This window comes from Seriola aureovittata, chromosome 11, assembly GCF_021018895.1.
Source record: "Seriola aureovittata isolate HTS-2021-v1 ecotype China chromosome 11, ASM2101889v1, whole genome shotgun sequence".
Classification (NCBI taxonomy): Eukaryota; Metazoa; Chordata; class Actinopteri; order Carangiformes; family Carangidae; genus Seriola; species Seriola aureovittata.
In genome coordinates this window covers 10754251-10780221 of record NC_079374.1, presented here as the reverse complement: position 1 = coordinate 10780221, position 25971 = coordinate 10754251, and the positions used below count along the sequence as shown (strand labels likewise).

Below are 25971 nucleotides of genomic sequence, written 5' to 3'. Positions count from 1 at the left end.
TACTAGCCACAGTAGCAAAGACTCACAAAAGTTTATTTTAGCAAAAACCTAAATTAACTTCAATTAGATAAATTATTTTTCGAAATTGCTTAATCCATCCATCAATTTTCTGGCACTTACCAGGTCCATGTCAAGTCCAATTAATTATATTACTGGGAATTATTTTTATATACAGTTGAAAAAGTCAGTTTGGTGAAGAGTGCAGACATCCACAAAACGTATCCTGCCAACAATTATTGCTGCTTCACTTAGTATCTACCCAGAGCATCTCTCCAGAGGTCTGTGCAAGTCTGTAATCGATGTACAGAGATTATTGTTTAATTCTTGAATTAATTTGAATTAATTTGTTTGATCAATGAACAGTCACCATTAGCGTTTGTCTTCTGGACAAGTGCTGACATCTTTGAGATGCCATTGGCTTTTATTTTTTTTCCAAATTCTATAAAAGATTATAATTTAGTGACGTGACCCTTTGGGGAGAAGAACCTCAGCTTTGATTCTGGTTTTCCAACAACAAAATTAAAGCATTTTCCAAGTTTGTTTTACTTAAAGTCCTTGTTCACATGCGTAACTGCCGGAGCAGCACATCAACAATTCTTAGCTTTGTGCTACAAATCCAAAATGTCACACGTTAACACTGATCAAAGCTCACTCTCTCCTACAAAATAATATTGCACTTAACATCCTTGCACACCAGTCGCCATTATTCTCACACTTAATATATATATATATATACTGACGTCCTTTCCTTTTGCATTCACACAAATGTAGTTTATCCTCATACAGAAACATCAGTAAGAAAGTCATCTTAAAAAAACAGGGGGGCTAGAAATTATACTAATTTTCAAAAGGAAGTATTCTACACTATACTTGTACAAATCTCGTTTTTTTTTCAAGTGCTATACAGCAAGAAGAAATAGTGTTTTCTTTATAATAAAATGCCAGCAGGCTACTGCTCATCCTCATTTTCCTGGCCCGAACCTTCAGAGCGATCGCCTTCTAGTCGATCTACAGGATGAAAAAGTAGATACATATCAGTATTTCTGTTCCCAGGTATTAATAGGCACATATATTTAAACAATTTGCATGAGGTTAAAAAACAGGTGTGTGTGTGTGTGTGTGTGTGTGTGTGTGTGTGTGTGTATATATACGTACCTGATCTGATGTGATTAAGGGAGGCCAACATTCGGAGCATGAAAGAGGCTGGAACTGTGATTGTGTTTCTCGTTTCCTCTAGCATGAGCTCGTTCCGAGTTATTACCTTGACAGAGGAGGAGGGGAAAAAGTGTGTGAATTAAAGTGTGAAGGAACTTGAATCAGGTGCGTAACAGGAATGAAACAAATACTTTTGTTCCAGAAAGAGGGAAAATCCAATGAGAATCCTGGTTTGCTGTGACAAACTGTGTAAATTTCATTATATTAAAACAATTAAATATTATAAATTAATATTTAAACTAAATTAAGATGAGTAAATTAATAGAAAAAATAAAATGGAGTTAAATTACTTTGAAATGAGCTAAATTCAATTTCATTTACTCTTCATGTGGGGAAAAGAGAGTAGGGGAATGACAAGCAGCAAAGGGTCTGGCCGGCCAGGAGTCAACGGGTCACCGTGATCTGACGCAGAATCTCCACAGCGAATTAAAACCAGCTCTACAAATACCCAAAAACCACCAGCTCTCTTCTCAGATGTTTCTCTTCTCCTGTCCGAAGCAGAGGAAAGGGTTTCAGTGATCTCTCGTACCTCATCAGCGAGGACTCTGTTGAAAGATGGCGACTCTTCCAGTGGCGACCAAATTTTGATATCATAGTCTATCCCTGAAGAAGCCAGAACTGAAACAGACCCAGAAAATGAAAAGTTAAAATATCAAGACAACCTCATCGCATTATCTTATCAGAGAGGATTTGGGCGAAATGATCAGTGGTCCAGAGTGAAGCTGGGGTGGGGCTCACTGGGGTCGTAGGGGTGCGGCTGCAGGCAGTTCACCACGTGGTTGTCGGCTTCGAGGAGCATCAGGTGCTCTGCCGTGTGTCTGTCCCAGATGAAGATGTGGCCGCAGTCTGAGCCGCTCATCACAAAGTTGTTGCCCCAGAAACACGACTCCTTTATCTACACACGAAAGAGGTAAAACCTTAAAAGACTGTATCCGCTGATTGTTAAAGGAATAGTTCCAAGATTTTGGGAAATACATTTATTCACTTTCTCTTCGAGAGTTAGATGAAAGGACTAATTAGTTAAAGACTAGAAACACCTGGCCTGGCTGTGTCTGAAGTTTATCACCTTTAGCATGATGAAACTCGTAAATGAACATGTATCTCGTTTGTTTAATGCGTACACAAACAGCAATGTTAAAACGACACTTTGTGGTTTCAGAAAGAGTTTCCTGCCCAACAGTTTCTTGACAACCGACAGTTTATCCATCTGCCCAGAACTTCCTAATCCCCAGTAAAACCACAAATTGTTGTTTTCCCGCGTTTGTGTCTGGATTAAATAAATGAGATACATTATGTTCATTTGTGAACTTCAGAGGTGCTGGTAGGTGCATTTACAAAGGAAAAAATTGGCAGACACAGGCTAGTTGTTTCCCCCTCTTTCTAGTCTTTATACTAAACTAAAATAAGCTAAGATAAGCAAGTCCTTGCTTTAAATACATATTTAATGTAGAGACACGTGCTTGATATTGATCTCCTAATTTACCGGGAAAGAGAGCCACCAGTCTCCCTCACCAGAGGCTGCTAGTCGGATGCTCAAACAGGTTCAGAGACCCCCTCACCTTTTCAACGTGACCGACCATTTCTGTAACTCTCTGAAACTCAAAATCATTCACACCCACTTCTCAACGTAAAATGTGCAGAAGTGAGAATGGAGCCAAGAATTTAACTTCCCTCTCTTTTTTTTTTCCTAAGTAACAACTATTTCTGTCACTTTTCATGTGAAGCACTGACTGCAACACAATGAACGGTTTCCAGGACGGACTGTCTTCAAAAGTGTCTGTTGTAATCCCAGTTTCTATTTCCTCCCTCTCTTCGACTGTGGCGTTTTGGAACAGCTAGAAAGACTTGATTTCTGAAATGAAATGCTTTTTTCCCCAAAATGTTGAACTATTCCTTTAAGAGGCTTTTCCACGAGGTCCTCACACCCCTAACAAATATACGATGTGAATGGCCCGAGGTTTACCATTGTCCTGGAGTTGCGGTGACCCTTGTAGACCATTTTGACTGAGGGTCTCCTGATATTCTGGGTCTCGCTCTCCTCCATCTCCCTTCTCTCTTTCCTCCTGCGAAACAGCTCCTGGATACGAGCTGCCGCCGAGCGTCTGACAAACACAACAAGAGCCAACACGTGTAAATACAAAGCACACAAAAAGAAAAACAGACAAACCGCATGCTGTCATTGATGTTCATGAACTCCATGCTTTTACTTTATGCCGCATTGATCAATAACAAGCTTTTTTTTTTTTTTTTTTTTTTTAAACAAAACTCCAAGCTAGAAAGCAGCCACTCGCTCTGTGGTAACTGAATTAAGCCATTACCATTGTTATGCAAAGCCTTGACCATTCAACACAAGACAATAGTGTCAGTGAATTCAATCAGATACACACCGGTTCATGTTGAAAAAAATTTCCGTTGATATGTTTTTTTTTTTGTTTGTTTGTTTTTTTTAAAGAGCCCCTACTGAGAAGATTTACATTGCTCGGCTCCTTTCCATCAGGATGTCATGCACACATTCGTCATTCACTCTTGGTTCTTCACCTCTCTGTGGTGTCACATCCTCAAAATGCCCACACCATTTGTGGAGTCAGTACTCACATGCACGGCGCTCTAACACTAAAGTTAGCTGTGTGCTTATTAGTGTTTTTGTGATTTTTTTTTTGTTTTTTTTTTTGTGGAATGACCAAACCAACACATAAACCGTTATCTTCAAACTACACACTGTTGAGTTTTAAAGCTCTGCTGCATGTCACACACCTGAAAGGTTAGATGCTTTAAGTTGCCAGTGCAAGGACTTTACCTGATCATCCTATCTCCTACTGCAGATCCTCTGGTATTAAATCTATATTTGTAATAAAACAATCAATGGCAAGGCATCATAAAAAAACCCAGGTCAGCATGCCCACCCTTTAAAAGTGAGCAATATTTGAATCTAACAGATAATAAGCTGCGTTCAAACACATGAGGGTATTTTCTTAAAGAGCAACATCCTGTCTAACGTACCTCTGTCCCTGTCCCCTGAGCCTCGTTGATGGGATGAGTATCGGATCGTCATCGCTGTCATCAGAGTCCTGGTTGCCCCGTGCGGGCTGACTCTGGCCCGCCCACTCTGGTGAGAGAGGGCCTCTCCACTGCGGCCCCCTCCCACAGTGGCCCTCCTCCGTTGTGGGCTCCGCTCTCCTGCAGCCTCCCGATGTGTCCTCCGTACCCTCCGGCTGACTCCTCTCCGCCGGTGAAGACGCCACGCCGTTGCCCTCAGAGGGGCCGCCCGCCGGGGCCGGAGCCGACGAGCTGCCGGCGGCACCGGAGCAGGAGGCGTCACACGGGGGCTCTGCGGAGGCGGCCGGCACACTCTGCTGCTTCGGGTACTCAGAGGGAGCTGAGAGGAAACACACTTTAATACATCAAGACTTTGCAGTATTTTTTAGTTTAGTGTGCTGAGCTGTAGGTCTGCAAGTCAGATGTGTGTTTGCCTGTAATTATCAAGGTATGAAAGAGTTCATGTTTTAGAGTATTTGAAAGTTTTATTTGTATTTATTAAATAGAAATACACTATTACTACGTTTTATTTGTCTCTTTGTGGCATCTCTATGTTTCCTTCATGAAAATGAATATTAAAAAAAATTTATTTAAATAAAAAAATTAATTAAATAAAAACATTTTTTCCTTTCTATATCATAAATACAACGAATACAATTTTCTTAGTCATTTTTTTTTTCAAGGGAATTTTCATGTTCACAAATGTAAATTTACTTAGAAAAAACATTTTTACTGTATTTCTGAAGAGAAATGAACATTATTTAGACACTGTCTCATCCTGCTTAAATAATAAAGTTGTCAAAACCATTTAAAATATTGACATCAACCACATCTTAATCTTTTACTTGTACTTTGTTTTTATTTTTACTCCTTATTTGGATTTGGCTTCGACATATATTGCTGTTTTCTTGTTTGTATAACGCACTTGATTTCAGAAAAAAAGTTATCTAAAAAACAAAAACTCCACTTCTGATCACAACAGACCACACTTATAAGTGTTGCAGGGTTTCACAGGTGCAACAGGCTTTTACTCTAAATTTGATTTGTTTTGAAATTCTGTCAGGTCAGTTTTCATGATGCTGGAGGAGACGACTCCCTCACCTTGCTCCGACACTGAGCTCTCCGTCTTCACACTCGCTCTGCTCTGTGCGGCCACGGCCTCAGATGTTTTGGGAGCTCCGCTGCCCATAGAGCTGGACGTGCTGCTCCTGTAGAGGAAAAGAAAGCAGTGAGCGAGTGCATCAAGCCTTCAGGCTGCATAGTTTTAAATTTGTTTTGAAGGAGAGAAAAATAAATGTGTGAGTGTGAAGGTTTTATAACTCAAGGTTATATTACAGAGTTGGCACTGTTTGTTTTATGGATCAGATTTTTCTCTTTGCAAACTGAGATGGAATCAGAAATTCTGCACACCGTTTTTGTAGTCGTAAAATTCTTAGGATTCTTCTTCAAAATCAGGTCCAATAGAAAACAGCCTGTACAATAAAATCACTTAAATTGCACCCCCACAACCAATTTGCACCCTTTGTCGTGAACAAAAAGAAGGTCCCTTACCTGTGTTTTTGGTACCGTGTATTTAATTTGCACGGTGTGCTGTGTCATTTGGTTTGTTTTAACTGATTAGCTGGATATGGTTTGGTACGGTAGCCTCTAGATGGTCCATTATAACATGTGATTGCATGTTTCTGGAATAAAGAGCTACCATGTAAACAAAGTTGACGGTGCACTACTTCTCGATTCTCTTAATTCAAATGAACAAACTTCCATCAAAACAATCAACTCACTGAAATCCTTCAAGGTGTAAGAATGAAAACACCTCTGACAGACCTTCACGGTGATTTCAGAGAGCAGAGACTCACTGGACTTTCTTCACTCACCACTCATCAGTGAAGTCCAGCTTGATGGTGCTGGTAGTGGTTCCCTCTGAGCTGTAGTGTAGGCTGAGGACCGGCTCTGCTGCGCTCGGTCGACTGGTGCCGGCCGTGGTGGTGGAGGAGGAGGAGGAGGAGGAAGAGGAGGAGGTGGTGGCGGCGGTGGAGGAGGAGGTGGTGGAAGCGCTGCTGGTGGCTGGTGCAGATACAGATTCATCAGGAGGTGAACCTGCAGCTTCTGCTCCTCCTGAGAGGAGAGAGGAAGACACAGGCAAACAAGAGGGATTCATTAGTGCAGTAGAAAAATACTGACTGTTCCGTTTAACCTTGTAATTTTGATTAAAATAAATAGAGCATTTTTTTTCCTGTTGCTTTTATAAGCACACTGGAAATGTGCAACAATCTGTTGCATCACTTCCCATTGAATAACAGCACCAAACAATGATGGGAACATGCAGCAGACATTACCAGAGCAGAGGAGGACACACTGTAACACGCAGCCACAGCAACAAGACAGAAACACACAGAGACACAAGATACACAAGTCACAGCCCCAGAAGGAACATTACACACCTTACACACACAACAGTCTTTGACAAGACTCACGTCAAAGAGATTCAACCTCACTTGTTAGATTTTTAAGTTGTTAGAGATGTTTATCAACTTTAAAAAAAAATTTGTCCCCAATAAAAACAGATGACATTTGATATTTGCGGATTATGAAGTGTAACTGGCACTTTGTGTTCGGGAGGCAAGTCACATGTCATAAACAGATCGTTACTGCATCTCAGGTCTAGATCTGCAATGAATTACAGTAGAGGGAAAATTAATTGTCAAATATTTTGATAACTGGTTAATTGTTCCCGTCAGTTCTTTGAGCTAAAATGCCCCTAAAAAAAATCAACTGGTTCAAGCCGCAAGTGTGAACTGGAACTAGACTGATAAACTGGCTGAGATGTTATCAGATATTTTATCTGTATATATGTCAGCTGGGATAGAAATTGCTGAACAAAAATATGCTTGAGATCATCATCATATTTCATCCGTCAAATGGCTTAATATCAATCATGTCAACTATTCAAAAGAACAAATGTTAAAGGAAACCTTAAAAATCAAAAATGCTTTCATAAGAAAATTAGTATCAGATTAGTATCTGATATTAATCAATATCAGTATTAGCTTACAAAATCATTATCAGTCAGATTTTACAGTGAATATTTGCTGGTTTTCTTCATGTTCTACAATATTAACCAAAAAATATTTGGGTTTTGGACCTTTACTCGGACAAAACACGACACTTCAATATCATTTTTTTTTTAGTATTTTCTGACTTTTTATGGGCTGAACAACTGTTGCATTGAAATAAATAATTATCTGATTAATCAATAATGAAAATAATTGTTAGTTACAGCCCTGCTCAGAACCCGGGTAAGAAAAAACAAAACCATGTTTTAAGACAACATAACATGTGTCTTGTTTTTTGTTGTCAGTGCTGTAATTTGGATGAACTAACCTTTACAGGTAAAAAGCAGGTTGTTAACTTAAGGACCCCGACCACCCAACATGCAGGTGGGGGTTCTTAATCAATGTATATAAGTCAATATTCAGATAATATCACAGTATCTTGATGATTTCATGACTTAGATTCATTTGTTAGTAACTTCTATCTGCACTTTAATGTATATGTGGACAGATAATGGGAAAGTAATGCGGTGGATACAGAGACAAAAGTTTGAGGACAGACTGTGGACATGGTCAGGATGAGGAAAAGCGTTTATGTTCCCCTGAGGGAGGGTGAAGACGACAAAGCGAGTGGCAGGGTGGGGGGAGAGGACGCACCCTGCTGTTCATCAAGAGTCATGGATCCCAGCTGTTTGTTTACCACAGACGAGGGGGAATCTGGAACACAAATGAGACCGACTAAACATTGGACACAGAGGTCAAACCTGAGGGCTCACACAGTCAAGACGCACAAGGGTTAAAAACTTCAAAGTCAAAAAAACAAAAAAACGATCCAAGGCCAAGCAGGAGGAGCTGTAAAAATCAGCCAAAGGAAAAAATAAAAAAAAAAGCTTCATCTGATATCAAGGAGGATCATTTCACATACTGTTGGTGCAGCTTCAGCTTTTATATGCAAAATGAGCATCAGAGATTTGTGAGTTCACACATGCTTACCACAAATGTACAACTTAATCTATGAATGGAATATGTCATATAAGCTGGGAAATAACAACCACCAAGATTTACTCACTCTTAGATGGAATATAACCACACAAAAGCAAATATAAGCTTCATGATAAAATTCTGTTTGCATGTTTTTAAATGAGATAAAATGAGTAAACAAAAATATTCTCTGCACTTCTTCCGATAGTGACACTTGGTTTTTACTTAAACACATACAAGCAATGACTCTTGATTCTGAGAGTGAATCACCAGCTGCAGATGCATTAACGTTAAACAATGTGTCAGAAAAAGCCCCTTTCAGACACGAGACCTCAGGACACAGACGTGACGGCAAGTTTACACTTAGATCTCATGTTCAAATAAGCGTCTGAGTCACTTACTCATTTAAACTACATAGTAGACCTAGTGACATTTCACAAGTCTGAAATGAATGTTATCCTGTTAACATAAAGGCGGAAAAACATGCAGAGAGAGAGAGAGAGACTGACCATCTTCTCCCTGGCACTGTAATAAACGTATCACTTAATTATCATCTCTTGCAGTTTTAAAAACCAGGAAACACTTGTGAATGAGTCGCTGGGAGGATTCTACACATGTCAGATCACATAAATCACTCTAAAGGAGTGTTTTCCCTCTGTGGTGCAGTGCAAAAGAGATATTAAAACACATACAACCTCAATAATCTTCAAACCAGCACTCCCTGCCTATTTTTCTAATTTTTACTGATGCAAACTGCAGGGATGAATAAATTGATATCCAAGCTTAACATTCTGCACTCATTATGTGAGCCAATAGGAATTAAACTAGAGTCCCAAATTAACATCTTGTCATGCTGTGCTCGTGCACTGTCGGATATTAGAGAAGAGGCAGCTGAATTTGCTCTCTGATGAAACTGAGACAACAAGTGGATTCAATTTGAGAAGCGCCGGTGAGCTCACGATGGCCATTAATTAAGGCTCCAGCTGCAAAATAAATTTTAAGAACCATAACTGTGTGAGAAACGTCCTCCTCTGATTAAAAAGCCATCCCTTTAACAGACAGATGAACACATCCGTGTTACATATTCCACGTCTGAAAAGGGCTTTAGTGAGTCAAAGTCCTGGATTAGTGTCAGTAGTTAAGACAACTGATCAGTATGCATCATCAAACATGGGTGAACAACCGCATGAGACATGGAGGACGCCAAAGCAGAGCTTCACACACGTCAGCTGGTGCCACTCCAACAGTTTGCAGGTGAAAACTCAAGCAACAAGTGGAGTGATGGAGTGAGAGCATTAGTGAGCGAGGGGCTGAACAAACAGTGGAGAGACGATACAGCGGCAGCTACAGAGGTTAATAAGTACAAGGTGCATTATTGAAAATGGAAAGAGGATCACTGTGGGATTAGTGGTCAGTTCTGGCAAGACCGGGTCTCTCTGGAGCCTGACTGTCTCTACAAACAGACATGTCTGCTTTGCCAACACAGAGGGGAAGGGTAAGATGGCAGGGGAGGGGGCCCAGGCGAACAGCCCGTATGGAGAGGGAAGCTGCGGGGGAGGGGAGCTCGGAGGGGAGGGTAACCTGTACGGGGTTGCGTCTCAGCAGCACCAGCAGCAGCAGAGGTAGCAGCTCTTTGTGACTGTCTCTCAGGGGCTGCGGAGGAAGAAGAAGAATGGGCCGCTCGCTGACCCTGTCCTGGGGGGTCGGCCAGCCGTAGTAACCTCTGCAAACGCCTACACACTAAACTTATGGGCAGCCGGTGAGGACCGTACTCTGACAAAGAGGCAGAGGAAGAGAGGGAGAGTGAATGCAAGATTAGAAGACTGACAGGAGGAAGATGTGAGGAGAGGATCGGGAGCAGAGAGTCAGGCAAGAAGAAAAAAATAAAAATAAAAATAAAAAACGAGGAGGAGGAAGACAACAGGATGCTGAAGGAGAAAAGAGTGAAGTGAGGCGGCTGCTTGAGTGGAGTGGCTCCGACAAACACACACTCATACATGTGGTAAACACTGAGGTCCCCCTCCACGTACTGAACAGAAGAGGAAACATAGTCACTGTACTAAAGAGTAAAATGTGAATTTATGTGACTGTGATTTTGTGAAAAATTCACAGGTGACAATCAGGTGACTGGAGGGTCCGCCTTTTTTTTTTTGTCGGCCTTTTACCTGAGAGTGCAGGTTCTGAGGTGGGCGTGGCCGTCGGCGTGGGTGTCCCCGCCGTGTCGGCCTGACTCCTCTGCTCTGAGTCAGGGGAGGAGGTGACGGGGGACGAGGAAGGGGCCGAACTCTCCACTGATGAGGAGCTGGAAGGAGGAGGTGCTGTGACTGTTGATGTTGACCCTGAGGAGGAAGAGGAAGTGGATTTAGGCACGGGGGCAGCGGCGGCGGAGGCAGCAGGACCAGCAGGTACCTCTGGAGCGTCTGTCCCCACAGGCCTCCCAGGGGCACTGGACTCCTGACTGGAGTCTCCTGCGGGGGCAGCCTGAGTATTCGACGCCCCCTCTGGACGGACGGCCGTTCCTGAAAGCAAGAATATGAGCAGATACTTGGTCAGTGTGGAACAGGTGTTGAATTGTAATCACATTAAATAGTCACCAGAAGCGACGTCTCCTGCTTATTGACCCGTATCCACCATCAGGAATGTGAATGGCCTGAAACCACACGGCACACTCATCATTTTTTTTCCTGTCATGATGTTCATCTTAGTCAAATGTTTAACAGTTGGTATTTATAGCAAAAGTGTAACTTGACATTTTCAGATTTCCCCTCTTCCGTGCAGACTGGAAGCAGGTGAGGCTGCGTCAGTCATGGTTATGACACATACACCTGATAAATAAGTTGTTTATTTGAAGTCTCTGGCTCCACGCTTGATCACCTGCCTCTATCTCTTTTATGAAGAATCCTGAAACATGTAGTAGTCAACACACTCCTTAACTAAGAAACATAATATTGTATTAGGGCTGCAACTAACTATTATTTTCATTATTGATTATTAATCTTTTTGTCTAAAAGAGTGTAAGAAAATGGTGTCGGTCAGTTTCATAAAGCCCAAGGTGACGTCTACAGATATTTTAAAATTATTTTCTTATTTACAAATAAATGTAAGGACCTTTATGGTCTTAAACTTGAATAATGATCTGAAGACAATTCAATAATTAAGAAAAAACACTCACAGTCACCTTTACTGGACACACAACTGAAAGCCTCACCTCGGGGTCGTGTCTGTGGTCGGGTGCCTCTGCTGCCCTGAGCCTCGCTGGCCTCCTCAAACCAACGAGACAACATGTCCGACATCCTCTGCATCAGAGACACATTTGGGCTCTGTTCCCCTGCAGGAGTGAAGGAGAAACACTTAAATATAAACTGTTAAATATCACACAACATCCCATTTACATACAGTTTCAAATAGGAAGCTGCTGCAAGATTTGGAGAACATAGTCCAGAGGATTGTTATTGATTTTTGTGCCCTTAGAAATAAAATGGGACAGTTAATTTCACAAGAATTAATTCAACGATTGAAGGAAAAAGAAATGGAGGAACAAAAAGTGCGAAAGAGTGAGGCAATTGTGGTTTCAGTTTAAGCAAAATACAGACCCTGTTGTCTGTGAGGGAGAAAAATTACAAAACATTTCACAGCCGATTTTCAAGACTGCAGGTGGTGAGAGTTTGACACTTTCTCTTCAAACTACCTGCGGGCCACAAGCCGGCTTGTTCTCTGCCACTTTGTTTTTTAACACGAAATTTCAACTATGTACATTCTGAAACTTTCATCCCTCCTGCCCCGTGTAACGGTCGTACTGCCTTATATGTTTGATTGTACTCCTGGAGAACTGCAGCTTTCTCTCTGCAGATGAAACAGATATTGATAGATAATCAATTAAGGATTAAGGGGCTGGTGGAGACATGAAACTGAACTAAAACTCTGTGAATAAACTTAAATTCATCAGGTGATTAGAACCACGATTCTAAATGACAGGATGTCGAAATGAGCAGCTCTTTGCTTAAAAGATGTGCCACGCTAAAACAGAGTGCTGTTGGTCCTAGTTTCATTAACAACATTACATTAACAAACTGCATAGTTAGGCACAGCTTGGTAAATGTTAAATTTTATGTTTTATGTATGAATCCCATTGCTATTCTAAAATAAAAATATATACATAAGAAAAATAAAAAAATCTGGGCCAGATTTGGGGCCCGTGAAAGTGTCTCAGGGGCCAGATCTGCTTGGAAGTGGACGAGCAGGAGCGCATACTTGTCAGCTGCGGCACTGAGTTCTTACCGTCTCTCTCTCTCTCACTCTCAGGACGAGCTCGGGGTCCAGTGTCAGACCAGTCACCTCGTAGACGGAGGCGCTTCACTGGAGGCTGCCTCAGCTGTGGAAACACACACACACACACACACACACACACACACACACACACACACACACACACACACACACACACACACACACACACACACACACACACACACACACACACACACACGGAAAGATTAGCAGTTTGTCAGTCAAAGCATGGTCAAAAATAGCTCCGCTGCCAAAGCAAAACACTGCTCGTCTCTGTCAGTGCCCTCTTTAAAGTGCCCCCCCCACCCCCACCCGCTTCCCTCCTGCCTGCACGACTGAGGTTGCCTTCACTTTCCAGTCCCCTGGCTCGCTCTGCAGGGCAACAGGCTGAGAGCCAGAAATAGAAAAAGGGGGTCTTAGTGCAGGGACTATCAACTGCTTCACTTAGGAAATGTCATCAGGTCTGGACATGGGCTGGAGGTGGTGAAAAGGAGCAGAGGATGAAAGACATAGTCGAATAAATAAGGGAGAAAAAGACCCCGAACAAATGGGGTCACAGGTGGAGGAAAAGGAGAGAAGGATAACGAGCCTTTACTTGGCTGGTGCCCCCCACCCCCTCAGCCTGAACTATTTTGGAGGATAGAGGAACACTGCCTGCGTCGGTCACTGTATTTGGAAAGGAATGTGTGTGGTAGTTGCATCTCGACACAGCTGAACTCGCCACAAGGCTTTGAAACACTGGCACCATGATCCAGCACATTCAGGCACACGTGAAGCCGAGCGCTCACCGTGAACGCCTCAGTTTATCTGAAGCCCTCAACCAGACAGATAATGACTCAAACACATGGAGGAAAAAAATGTTTCCGGCTTGATTTTACTGATAATCCTTCATGTTTTTTCCTTTCCTCGTCACTGCTTTTCTTCCCCTCTCCTCCGTCCCTCCTTGTCTTGGTTTTACAGGGTCATTTGCTCCCTCACTGCACTGCATCAACCAGTACAGATATAGCACTGATGTCCGCAGTGCTCTCAGAGAAGCAGACGGCAACAACAAGGTGCACTCTGTTTACAACAAACAATCTTTCATCACCCCCCCAATAAAAAACATCATCACTGTCTGCATGGAAGACTTTGATTTGCCACATGTGCTTATGTTTATCTTTCATTGTACACATACAAGTAGTAACCAATCGGATACGGCGTCATACTCTGGGCTACAGATGGTTTTATGATCTTAATGTGGAGCATATGGAACAAGAGATGTCACTGTTTTAAGGGTAAAGACTCTACCTGCTTAATATTCCTCATCCAGATGGCACACTGCAGACACTTTTGCTGCATTGACCTTATCTGCATCAGATATGACATTTCTGATACTCAGCTTTTTGTTTCAGTTGTTTAATCAAGCAAATCAACCAAACTTTCCTCCGGCTCCAGGCACTCAAATGTGACAGTTTGCTGCTTTTCTTTGTTTTACATCACATCAAATGGCATATTTTTGGGTTTTGGATGCAGGAACTCGATGGACGTGATGGGTATTGTTCACTGTGTTTGTAGCCAGGCGAACAGCATGGCTCCATGGATGGTAGTGTTGGTCAATCCAGCACTTTTAGTCCAGACTGAAAATATCTCGATATTTATTAAAAGGATTCCCATGAAATTTAGTAGACATTCATGGTTCCTACAGGATGTATCCCACTGATCGACGCTACTCTGACTTTTCCTCTTTTTGGTGATACCTAAACTTTTCCTCTAGCACCTTCATCAAGGCTAAAATTTTTACTTCAATATATTAAGTTTATGACAAAATACCTGCAAACCTAATGACATTCCCCTCAGTCCCAGTTCTACTTTGTGTTTAGTGCTAATTAACAAATATTTGCATGCTAACATGCTAAACTCACAACACACTAATGCCAGACAATTATTCAAACAGATGAGACACCTCACTCAAAATCACAAATCCTCAAGGTGGCACTAGAGGAAAAGTTGGGGCGACCACCGGAGTCATATCTATATCAGAGTTGTATCTATGTAAAATTTCATGGCGATCCATCCAATAATATTTGAGCTACGTCGGTCAGAGCGAGGCTACTAGTGTGGCTAAAAACCTGGGTCGTCCTGTGCCCTCACCTCCTCCCTCCTCTCCTCAGACGGGCCCTTCAGCTCTCGGGCCTGGTCATCTTTGGGATCAAACAGGTAGATGTAATCGGAGGAGTAGCTGACCAGCACCTCCTGACCATCCTCGCTGTAGCAGAGAGATGTCACCCTGCACGACTTGTTGGACAGGTGAGCGGGAACGAAGCGAACGCACATGCCCGTCGTCCCCCGGCCCATGTAGTTACCTGAGGACGAGAGAGAGAGAGGGAGATAGTCACAGTGTCAGCTGGTGGGATTCATTCAGTACTCGTGAACTTGTCTTTGACTTTTTGATTGTTTTGATTGTTGCAAAGAGCGCTGAGATCCCCAAGCTCCCTGTTCCTCGCTGTGACAAAGTCGAGGTTTGAGACCCAGATTGTAGAATTATTTCCCTCTGAAGGCAACATCAATTGATGCTTTTTGAAAACTGGTATCTCCAAACAGCTGAACTCACCACAACGCTTTAAAACACTGGCTTAGTCCAGCTCATCCCGACACTTTAAAAGCAAAAGTATTTTATATTTTAAACTCAAGACCAAATCTTTGCACCGACTTCCTTTAAAATACTACTATATAGTACGAAGGCCAAAATCCATCTATAATCAGCTGTTGTGTTATGAGCCATCCAGAAGTCTTAGATCATCTGTGCCAGGTCTGCTTTCTGTCCCCAGAGTCAAAACTTTGTTCAGTTTTCATGCTCCACATATCTGGAAAAAACTTCCCAGAAAACTTTGAGATTTACTCTAGTTCTGTTTCAAGGCTCAAAACTTTTTCTGCTTCACCCTCTGACTTTTCTGTTGAATTTTGCATTTTAATTTTTATTCTCCTATTTTATGTGTTTTATTTTATCTTAATTTTTTTAATCATCTATTCAAACACAAACCTCCTACAGCGATACTGCTCTGCTACAGTAGCTACGACCCACAATAAAGATCACGTGCAGTTTTCTATGATGGGTAGAGTTAGTTAATCGCTCATATTTGATTATATACATGAATGTACATGCCCCCAAGTTCAAGACAGGGCTTTAAAATCTATTTTGTTTTTGTTTTATGTTTTACAGGAATTTCTTTTTAAATCTTGAATTTCTTGTTGGTGAATTTTCTATTTACGTAATCTTGCTCTTTATGTAAAAACACTATTAAGCTGCATTTTGTGTTTGAATGATGCTCCATAAACAAAGTTGATAATGTATTCTATCTGTCAGGAGCATTTCAGAGGAAGAAGATAAAATCATATTCATGTACACATCTAACAACAGACAGGAGTGGAGGGACAGCTCTGCAGAGAGAAGCCCCTCAGCTCTGCTTCATTACCTCACTTTTCCTCACAAACATCTTTAGTCACTTAGGAATTTTTTACGTGATTGTCCTGTTGTTCGTGAATCCACTAAATGAACATAAATAGAAACAAAGAGAAAGCGGGGGGGGGGGGGGGGGGGGGGGGTGTCAGCATATGGGACAGTTTACCTGTCGCTCTGGTGCCCAGCATGCGTCTGTCGTAGATTCGCACGGAGCTGTCAGAGCAGCCCACGGCCAGATAATACGGCACCAGGGGAGAAATGGATATAGAGGTCGCTGCCCTCCGACAGTTTATCAGGATGTCCTGAAATCAAAGCAAACACAATGTGGTGAAGTTTAAAGAGGCAACATATAAAGTTATTTCTGCTTAGTACCAGAAGAAGATGCACTAATCAAAACATGCATTCAGCTGCCAGTTAATTAGGTACACCCCGCTAAAACTAAAGCAGTCTAATACAACAGTCCTGCAATATATCCTGCTTCATGTTATGTTCAGTTTGGATGGTTTAAAGAGGAGTTGATTCAACTTTCTTTGTGGATAGTCATGCTGCAGTTGCAACAGTTAGATCCGGTTAAGCAATTCAGAAAATTTCAAAATTATTTTCCCTGCTGTGAACGTTTCACTTTAAACACTGACATGTTGTAAGATAATTAAGAGAGGGAGGTAACAGAGTTTGGCTGTAGTGACCGTTTTAAGGTCACAGGTACTGATCTCCAGCATGAAATACGAGAAGATGCAACACAATCTGGGATGGCACAGCCTCTCTCTTACGCACAGACACACAAACAAACACACACACACACACACACACACACACACACACACACACACACACACACACACACACACATCCATCCACCAGGCGCCCAGCTCCCTCCGATGCAGCCTGGCCTGAAGGGAAACCTCAAGGAAACTGTTTTCTGAATTACTCCAGAGACACAAAGCTGTTTGTGAAGAGAGCAGTGCTGACGACAAACTCTTATCAGAGAGGTGGTCGATTAACTCTTCTATATTAATTCTAATGATCAATTAAAAATGAAATAAATAAAATGAAATTAACAGAAACATATTGGCAAATATTTACAATGAATTCTGGTCCATTTCATTTGAATTCAGACCCATTTTTGAAAATTTGATACTAAGTAATTCAATCAAAGTTATTTATTTATAATTTATATCACGTTATTGTGCCAAACATTTTCATCTTATTGCTAAAGATTCAGGCCAATCACCTATGAAGAACATATTATTATCATCTGCAATGTGCCAGTTTGTCCAAGTTGGTAAAAAAAAAAAAAAAAAGGAAATAAATAAACAAAAAACATAAACAAAAGGATCCATCAGTTCACAAGTGAACAGACATTAGTGATACTGAGACCCCGACCCTCAGTGTCAGCGCATGCTGAATCACCGACCGAAAGGAGAACAAATATCACAGCTGTCACCGTACGTCTTTGCAGTCTTCTTTAGTGCAGCTCGTCTTCGTGCGTAGATCAAACCACCGCACCGTGCCGTCCTCCCCACACGACAGAAACGTGTAGGGGTCGTTTGGTACCGTCATAATCTGTAAAGGCAGAAAAAAAAAAGAGGGTCAAGATCAGAAGACAGAAAAAACCTGAGTGGGAGAGATTTTATTTCTCCAGCGCAGGTTGTGTGATATGATGACTAACGTTTCTGTGGTTCAGTACCTCATAAGCTGTTCCATAATGGCAGGTGAACTGACACTGTCTGTTGTACTCGGGACTCTTCTCAGTGTGGGTGTAGTAGATGATGCCGTCGCCGGAGCAGGAGATGATCTGCTGATCGTTGGTGTGGGGCATGAACTTCGCACTGAAGATATTTGCCCGATGACCTGAACGTATGGACTTCTTGACCTGAAGAGAAGAAGCAAAAATACATGGCTGTATATATACATATATATACTGGGAAAGTCTGCTGAGAGAAATATGGAGAAGGTCGTCCTCCCAGGTCCTTACCCTAACCCAGCCACATTACACCTAAATGCATATTAGACTATGTCTGACCTAAACACTCCTGCGCTGAAGTTAGCCGCAACATGTTTGTGTCCCTAAAACAAATTCAGAAAAAAAGATATCACTTCAGTGGTTAAAAGAAGAGACAGAATTACCTCATGTCTTGATCATTTTGGTGAATTTTATTTACATCTAATAGACAAAACTGAGGGTTTTTTTGCGTGAAACTTACATGTTGTGTTACATCCCAGAGGTAAACAAAACATTTGTCCCTTTAGGGTAACTGAGAGTGCTAGTTGGTAGCATGTTGCTGTCAGGTTTGGGATTTGACAATTTAGTTTTCCCTATATTAAACAAAAAAAAGACCCTTTTAGAAAAACAGGTCTCCAATGGTTTCAGTATAAATGAGCTACTAGTGCCAATTTAAGATGTCAAAAATGATTATTCTACAGTTTACTCGTAGAAAACTATTCCTTTATCTCCTTTTGTTGTTCCTACACGAACAAAGTCAGATATCTTAAGAGGAACTGTGTATAACTGCTGTTACCTTCTTGTTGTACGGGTTCGTAATAACCAAAAAGGTGTCGTCTGACCCCGATAGGATGTATTCTCCTGTGTCGTTCCAGGATATAGTGTTGACCTGTGGAGAGACGACAGCTTGGATTAAGAGACGACAGATATATTTACTTTGCAGTTTACACTGAAACAGTTAGTTGATTAATCAATTAGTTGACAACTATTTTGATGATAAATTCACTGTTTAATCATTTATGGAGCAGAAATATCCAAAGATTGCAGCTTCATTTCACTGTGAACTGATACAGATCAAGCAGCTCGACGACATCGCTTTGGGAATTTTTCACAATTTTTTGATATTCTATAGACGCTAAACCAGAGGTTTCCACAACCTGGATGTCGGGACCCCCGTGCGCTGCTGCAAGATGAATCTATGGGGTTCAGAGATATTGTCAGGGGAAAAAATCTGCAAAAGTTTGCTCCATAAAATATAATCTGTAGTTTCACCATTTCAGGTCTCTAAAATCATTTAAACAGAGTCTGAGACCAGCAAATCAACTGAACCACTCACAACCCATAAAGGGTCGTAGGTAGTCGGTCATGAAGGGTCACAAGCAGGAAAAAGGGCTGGGAACCACTGGTCTAAACGATTAATCAAAAGCTATAATAAAGGTGTCATCAATAAGAAAATTCATATTTTCCTGTCCAAGTCAAAGCACTTTCATTAACTGTGACACAGTTCACTTTATCCATCAATCCAAAGTGCAGCAGAAGAAGAGCGAGGATCACTCTGTCAGTGTTCGCTGTCACGCGGTGGATCTGTGTTTCATCAGCACCTGCTCGTGCCGCCTCGTGCAGTGTTTCATCATCACTCCGTTGCTCTTCGTTGCCACAGAATCACTGAAATGACTCTGAATGGGCGAGATCATTCCCCAGAGTGACAGATCATTCACCGCATCCTGCAGACTGAACTCAAGGCTCGGTCTGACTATAGATTTTTTTTTTTTTTTTTTTTTTTTTTTTTTAAACAGGTTTGAATGGATTTCTGAGAAACTGCATCTGAAGTCGGCTGAAATGTTATTAGAATATGTGGGTGAATGTGGGTGCATCTGCCTCGGTGTCTCTCATGTGATGAAAGATTAATAGCCAGATGGTGCCAAGCAGATTCAGATGGAGGAGGAGATGAGGTGATGAGGTCTTTAAACACAGGTCTGGTGATCTTGTCTAATATGGTTCAATGTAGAGACACAAACATCGCAGACTCCTTCTTTCACAGGCAGATTTTACCAGACCGCAAAAACTGCATCTTGTTTTCTTTCTTTGTAAATGTACATTGTTCACTGAGAAACTTCTGTAAATCTCTCACACTCTGACCAGCAACTGCAAATTGGATTTTCACAATTGATTCAGATCAATTGCAAGATCCATCTCCTTCCCTGTTTTCACTGATTTTGCAATATTTGATGTGTTTGGTGAGACTCAATCAGGGTCTGAGACGAGCCGCAGTTTGGTGACAGCAACACCAGAAACATGGGCAACAGCTTCACATATCACCCACACTCTTTTAAAAAATAATGAGATTTTGGTTCATTTGTTTGTGCTTACGTTGCTGTGGGAGGAATCTGGAGACATGTCTTTCTACTTGTTTAGTATGTCTTCAAAAATCAGAGAGTCAGAAAACAAAGAGGCCGAGCAAAACCCAATCATTTTCAGTTTAAATAACATATATATATATATATATATATATATATAATGAAGCAGGATTTACTCACATTGGAGAAGCTGAAGCCACTTTTTTTTTTCTTAATTTCTAAATACGGTTTAACCGATTAACCATTATCAATGTAATGGTCTAACTAATTGTTTCAGATCTACCTTCTTTTTTTCTTTTCTCTCCAATTACATATGTTCAGCAGTGAGAGGCCATGAATGAATCCATACAGCGCATCAGGCGCTTAGCACCCATCCTCTACATATCCAGTGTTGTTGCCTCTAGAATTTATGACTTCCTGGTGAAGGCCTCTATGGGAACCAGCTGCTACATCATCCACTCTATGGGCTAATATGCCTTTGTTTGCCAAAAATATTGATTAACCTAATAATTATTTACTGTCTATAATGTGTGACAGATGACAACCACATGTTACCATGGCCTGAAGGGACATCTTAAAATTGCATTAAAAAAACCCCACAGAGTATTCCTCTCATAATTTTTGCCAAAAAGCTCTAAACAGAAAATAATTAAAAAAAATAAATGGTCATTTTACTTGATAAATGGATTAAAAAAAAAAAATCAATAATTATAATAACTGAATGTGTTTTTTTGTTGATCAACTAATTGACTAATTGTCCCAGCACTAATTAAATCGCGTTCCTGCCTTTAACAGCCCATAGTTTTAATACAGAACATCCCAGTTTCTCTCTACACAAATTAAAACGTTAATATATTCATAACATGCAATAAAAGCATTCCTCTAATCCTTTTCCCTGGAGCAGTTCTGATTTAGACCTGGCAGGTATTAAACTGCTGCTCTCCTGGGACATGTATGCGGTGGTTGTTGTTGTGGTGTTTTGGACGCAGCGACGGCCTGGCTGATACTGTGACAGGACGTGTGACTGTTTATGTCAGCTTCAGGTTTCTCAGAGGCATTAACAACCTGACCTGAAGTCAAAGATCTGCTCTCTGTCAGAGACTCAGGCCACTGAGGAGGAAAAAGTGACACACACACACACACACACACACAAAGATGTGGGGCACTTACACAGCCATCATGTACATTCAGTGTCCCTTCAAGTTTAAGCCTCTGCACAAACTCTCTTCTACCTGTGAAAACAGAAAAATGCAAATTGTAAAAGACTGTCAGAATCATGCTAAAAATCATGCTGCTGTAAAATGAGACTAGAGAGAGGAATATTTTCTCTGAAGAACAGCTAATAAAAGAGTTAAGAGACAATAAAACATACACACTAAAGTAAGATCCTAAACTAAGTTAGCCACACTAACTCATTTGTGTAGAATAATCTGTGACTGAACGCAGCAGCTTCAGGACGATGGTATCACTTATTTAAGTGATGAGAATAAGTTTCTTTTAAAGAGTTACTCCTCATCTTAAGTAATAATGAAGACCTGTGAGAAACCTCCATTTACACCTGAGCTGTGACCTGCTCAAAGTAAAGGATCTAATGATGAGTGCGAGAGTATCCTGTCAGGACCTGGTGTTCATGTGGAGCATGAGAAACTTCTTCACGTGATTCTAACGGGTTTCTGATCATCTGTGTACAGTTTTGTCTGGGTTTCTCAACCATCTCAGCCACTGCGTCCTGTACCAACAGAGAGTGATCAGGTGTTTACATGTCATTGTATCCTGGTTTCTATCAGAGTGCTCCAGTGTCCAGGATAAGGCCTTATTCAGGTTTCTGAAACCAGGATACACATAACCAGGATGATGCTCCAAAACTCCAAAATGTAAACGCACTCTCCGTGACTGATGGACTGGCTCTAAAGTCAGCCTGAAACTATGGTGTCATTTTCAGTCTAGACTACAAGGGCTGCAACTAACAATTATTTTCATTATTGACTAATCCGATGATTATTTTCTGGATTTATGAATTAATCTTTCAGTCTATAAAATGTCCCTTCCAGTTTCTCTAAAAGTGTTCAAAGTAACGTCTTCAAGTGCCTTCGCCCAAACCCCGAAATATTCACTTTAATTTAATTTACTTTATATTTGAAAAGATGAAAACAACTTTTTTTTATTTTTGTCAATTTGGCAGAAAAAATTACTTTAACAGTTACTCAGCTATGAAAATAGTTGCTGATTGTTTTTCTATTGATCTATTGAGACTGGAGGAGGGAAGAAGAACAAAACAAAGGGGAAAATGAATAACTACAATTTTTTAATGTTCAGTAAAATTAAAATGTGATAAAACAAAAACAGTTTGCATCACTGTCCCAAATCCACGCCGCTTACTAATTGTAAGCAGGTTTTGTGTTGTGTTGTGGTCACAGTGTTAAAGTCAATATGCAGCACTGATACTATGCAGCCACAATGCAAAATGAACACAGTTGGAAAGCGCGTCCTCGGTGAGAAAGGAGTAATAAATGTTCATCATGAGAAAGATTTATTACTCTTTTACAGGAGGATGAAGCAGCCACCTTCTTTCATCCAACACGATAATGTAGTTTTTCCTGTTTTTGAAAAACGATTAATCAAACGTCTGCAGCGAGAGTTGCCCTGACTCTGTCAACCGGGAGGACAGGTCTCTTCCTAGCTGCTGTGTATCTAACTTGCACTGCCAGTTTTATTAGCGCTGCAGGGATTTTTCTCTTCCACTGGAAGAGTCAAAGGCAAAAGCCTGATTTCAGAGTGGTTTATGTGAACTGACAGTCATGGCGTCTCCTGAAGCTCCCAATCACAGGGACTATCATTAATGCCAATATTAAAGTAGTGACCTAATAATCTGAAAAAACAAAACAAAACTTCTACAGTCAAAATCAGACACAAATTGTTCTCCTTCTGATTTCCCCACATTTCTCATTTATTCCATTATTTATTACATGCTTGACATTTATCATTTAAAAAGTCAAGTAGAACAAATTACTTACTGGCACAAAACCAAGGGACTGTCAGCATGTTGGTTAAAGATGGGAATGTGAATACTGTAATCAACTTTTTTTATTTGGATAAACTGATTGATTGTTTAGTCAGTTAAGAGCCAGAAGCAATAATCAATTTACAATGATGTAAAACAAACTAAAGCAGTAAATCCTCGGATCGCAGAAGCTCGAACCAGAGAATGTTTGACTCTTATCAAAGATGCTTGATATCAGAATAGTTAGAGGTTAATTCTGACTAATAGATTCAATGATGAATTGTGTCTCAGTGTGACCATACATAGCGTATATTTGGCCAGTTATACGTGGAAATAAGAAGGTTACAGTAAGTTAAAGAAGAAAATGGACTAAGACATGCCAAAAAATCTTAACCCTCTTCCTTTTGCTTTGCTTCTTTGTCCTCATGAGAGTTTGTGAGTCTCTCACGACCGTGTAAAACAGCATCCGGTGTCAATAATAACTCCTTAATCTTCCTGAAGAGCATCTACCAGATGAGTGAATGTAAATGCACAACAACATGGAGTAATGTAACCTCCCCGGAAGTTTCTCTGTTGGAATTTAATGTGGACCACTATTTGCTGCCGCAACCCCCTTCTTCAAGCTAAATATATCCTACAAGAGCTCTGACCCACACACCACTGCATGTATCCTCTACCCATACACAATAACAGCTCGAGCCATATCTCAGTCATGCTAAATACAGCACTGACTGCACCTCAGTGGCCCCTGCCCCACCTCTACAGGCTTGTAAATCTCCATTCAACCACTGTCAGGTGCTGAGTTTTTGACAGGACACACTGCAGAGAAGTCTTATAAAGCTCTCCGCCTGTGCCAGCGGTACTGTCCTCTGTTTACTCTGCGGTCACTGCTGCTCTTACACGCTGTTCTCTCAGACCGAACTCAGACAGTGTTACAGCGTTGGCCTGGGCAGTCTGACCAAATCACAAGCAGGATATGGAACATGAATAAAAAAATAAATAAAACAGTATGAATATTTTTTAACCACATTTAATACCTTTGCACAAACAGAGACTTGAAGCTTTCAAGGAACTCAGTATGCTGACAAGCTATGGGACAGACAATTAATGTTACCTACTTTTGTGGCAATTTCAACACAGTACACTATTGTTTTTCTTTTTTTTCCTAATACATTGAAATGAAGCACAGCTGGTATAATCCTTAAGTTTTTGCAAATGTGTTTAAAAAAAGTTGTTTGCCATAACAAAGACCTATTACTCTAGCAGCCACATTATTTCACTCAATTTTGAAAATAAGTTATTAATAGCGTTTTGAGATATTGGCCTGATATGTTGGGTAATATCAGACTATCAGCTTGATTCTACTAATCTGTTTACATTAGCAGAATTTAAAATATTGTTGTTTATTTTATTATATGCGCTCTTTATTGTGATGGAGATTATTTGCAGCTTGGATACAAGACTTAAACAACGTGGCACAGCTACCTTCCTACTATCAAAACATAGGCTATGAATCACTCGAGGAACACAGTATATTGACAAATGATCTTGGTTACACATGATAGGACAAATAATCAATGTCAATGTATCATGATCCTGTGCGACTGGTTAAATACACTGCACTGCTGATGTAAGTTCTCTCAATTTACTGAGCATCACTGCTTATAGAGATATGAACTATGTGTGTGTAGATTTGAATTACTGTTGTTTTTTAATAACCACAATTTAGAATTTGCATCAACTGCATGTATATAGTTAGTTCAGATTATGGCCGTTTAATACTTAAATGGCACGAGTGTATATGTTACAGTGAGCAATTTTGTGAGACTTTGCACGTGGTTTCATTTCTACAGCCTACAAATTCCTGTAAACTGAGAGCACTTTATAAGGCAATCGGCCTTCATAAATGCATTACATGATTGATCCTGTTTTTACCACAAATTTTTTAATCCATTTAAGGGCTATACTTTAGAGTTCAGTTACATAAGCATATGGTGATGTAGCCTGCAGATGGTTGCGTTACTGTACATTATCTATACGTACAAAACCCAGAAATTGCATCTATGCTGAAATTCGTGTGCAAATCAATTTAATCTCTCAGAGAGGATATAAATATGATTTGGCTCTAGCTGTAACCCCATAGAGAGCTGCACTATGAGGGTTATACATAACACTTAATCCCATCTATCTGGTGCTTTAGCTCTGGACTCTCACATCTCTTATTTTACATAAGTAAATTAAATTTGCATGCGGTCACAGTGGACGGGTCTGACTTTGCAGAAGGAGCAGGAGCTCTGTGTCATTAATAAAGAAGCTTGGGGCACAGCCATGTTGAGTTTAGCTGTCAGTTCATCAGGTATCTGCTGAAGACGATGATAAAATAAACTGATACATCTTCTTGTGATGTCTTCTGCGTTACTGTTTAAGCATTAGCATTAATGAGGCTTGTTTTGTTCTTACCGAGATAGTTGGTCCTGATGGTGTTAGGCTCGTTGTATCCAATTAAGCGTTTATTTACATCCCAAACCAGGTTGCCAGTGCAGGACATTGTGACCATATGTGGCTTTTAATTAACAATAACATTGAAACTAAGCTAACCCTTTCCTGTTGATGTCGCCTTTTCTCTATCGTCGCTCTCAGCTTTTACCATCGGGATCAGTCCCCGTGTGTCGGGACAGCTGTAACGTTAGCTCGCTGCGACACTCAGCCTTTGCATTGCCGGTAGGAAGAGTCGCTCCGGTCCTGTCTCTGCGGTCCGGCTGAGTTTACTCCGACTGTACCCCTGCTCTCCGGGCTGCTAACTGTCCGTCCTGCTAGCCTAGCCTGGTGTATTTCTCCTCGCAGACAGCGGTCAGCTGTGCCCAAACAACGCGATAAACAGA

The 25971-nt window shown here is 41.0% G+C and overlaps 1 protein-coding gene across 6 annotated transcripts; it reads right to left on the bottom strand.

The window, feature by feature from the left end:
• Positions 1–525: 525 nt before the first annotated feature.
• dcaf6 (ddb1 and cul4 associated factor 6) lies at positions 526–25934 on the bottom strand. Of its 6 annotated transcripts, none has more exons than XM_056388721.1 (21): positions 25550–25934; positions 21259–21320; positions 18528–18620; positions 17696–17881; positions 17458–17571; positions 16175–16310; positions 14700–14911; positions 12561–12654; positions 11491–11610; positions 10448–10801; positions 9864–10055; positions 7959–8018; positions 6126–6315; positions 5353–5459; positions 4216–4591; positions 4013–4054; positions 3179–3317; positions 1954–2110; positions 1745–1833; positions 1156–1261; positions 526–1008 (listed from the first exon to the last, which is right to left on the bottom strand). In XM_056388721.1, the coding sequence occupies exons 1-21, from the start codon at positions 25644–25646 to the stop codon at positions 950–952; spliced, it is 2985 nt and encodes a 994-aa protein (XP_056244696.1). In that variant the 5' UTR covers positions 25647–25934; the 3' UTR covers positions 526–949. The 6 variants fall into 6 exon arrangements, with proteins under 6 accessions (XP_056244696.1, XP_056244694.1, XP_056244695.1 ...); XM_056388719.1 differs by having other exon boundaries at positions 6126–6366; positions 25550–25933; XM_056388720.1 differs by lacking the exon at positions 4013–4054 and having other exon boundaries at positions 6126–6366; positions 25550–25933.
• Positions 25935–25971: the final 37 nt, after the last annotated feature.

What these genes read in the sequence shown, in the direction of transcription:
- dcaf6 (XM_056388719.1), bottom strand. Translation starts at nt 25,646, where the DNA reads ATGGTCACAATGTCCTGCACTGGCAACCTGGTTTGGGATGTAAATAAA. An exon ending in CGAACCCGTACAACAAGAAG is followed by an intron (nt 17,882 to 18,527) that starts GTAACAGCAGTT and finishes TCTTCTCTTCAG; the next exon opens with GTCAAGAAGTCCATACGTTC. An exon ending in GAGTGAGAGAGAGAGAGACG is followed by an intron (nt 11,611 to 12,560) that starts GTAAGAACTCAG and finishes TCACTCCTGCAG; the next exon opens with GGGAACAGAGCCCAAATGTG.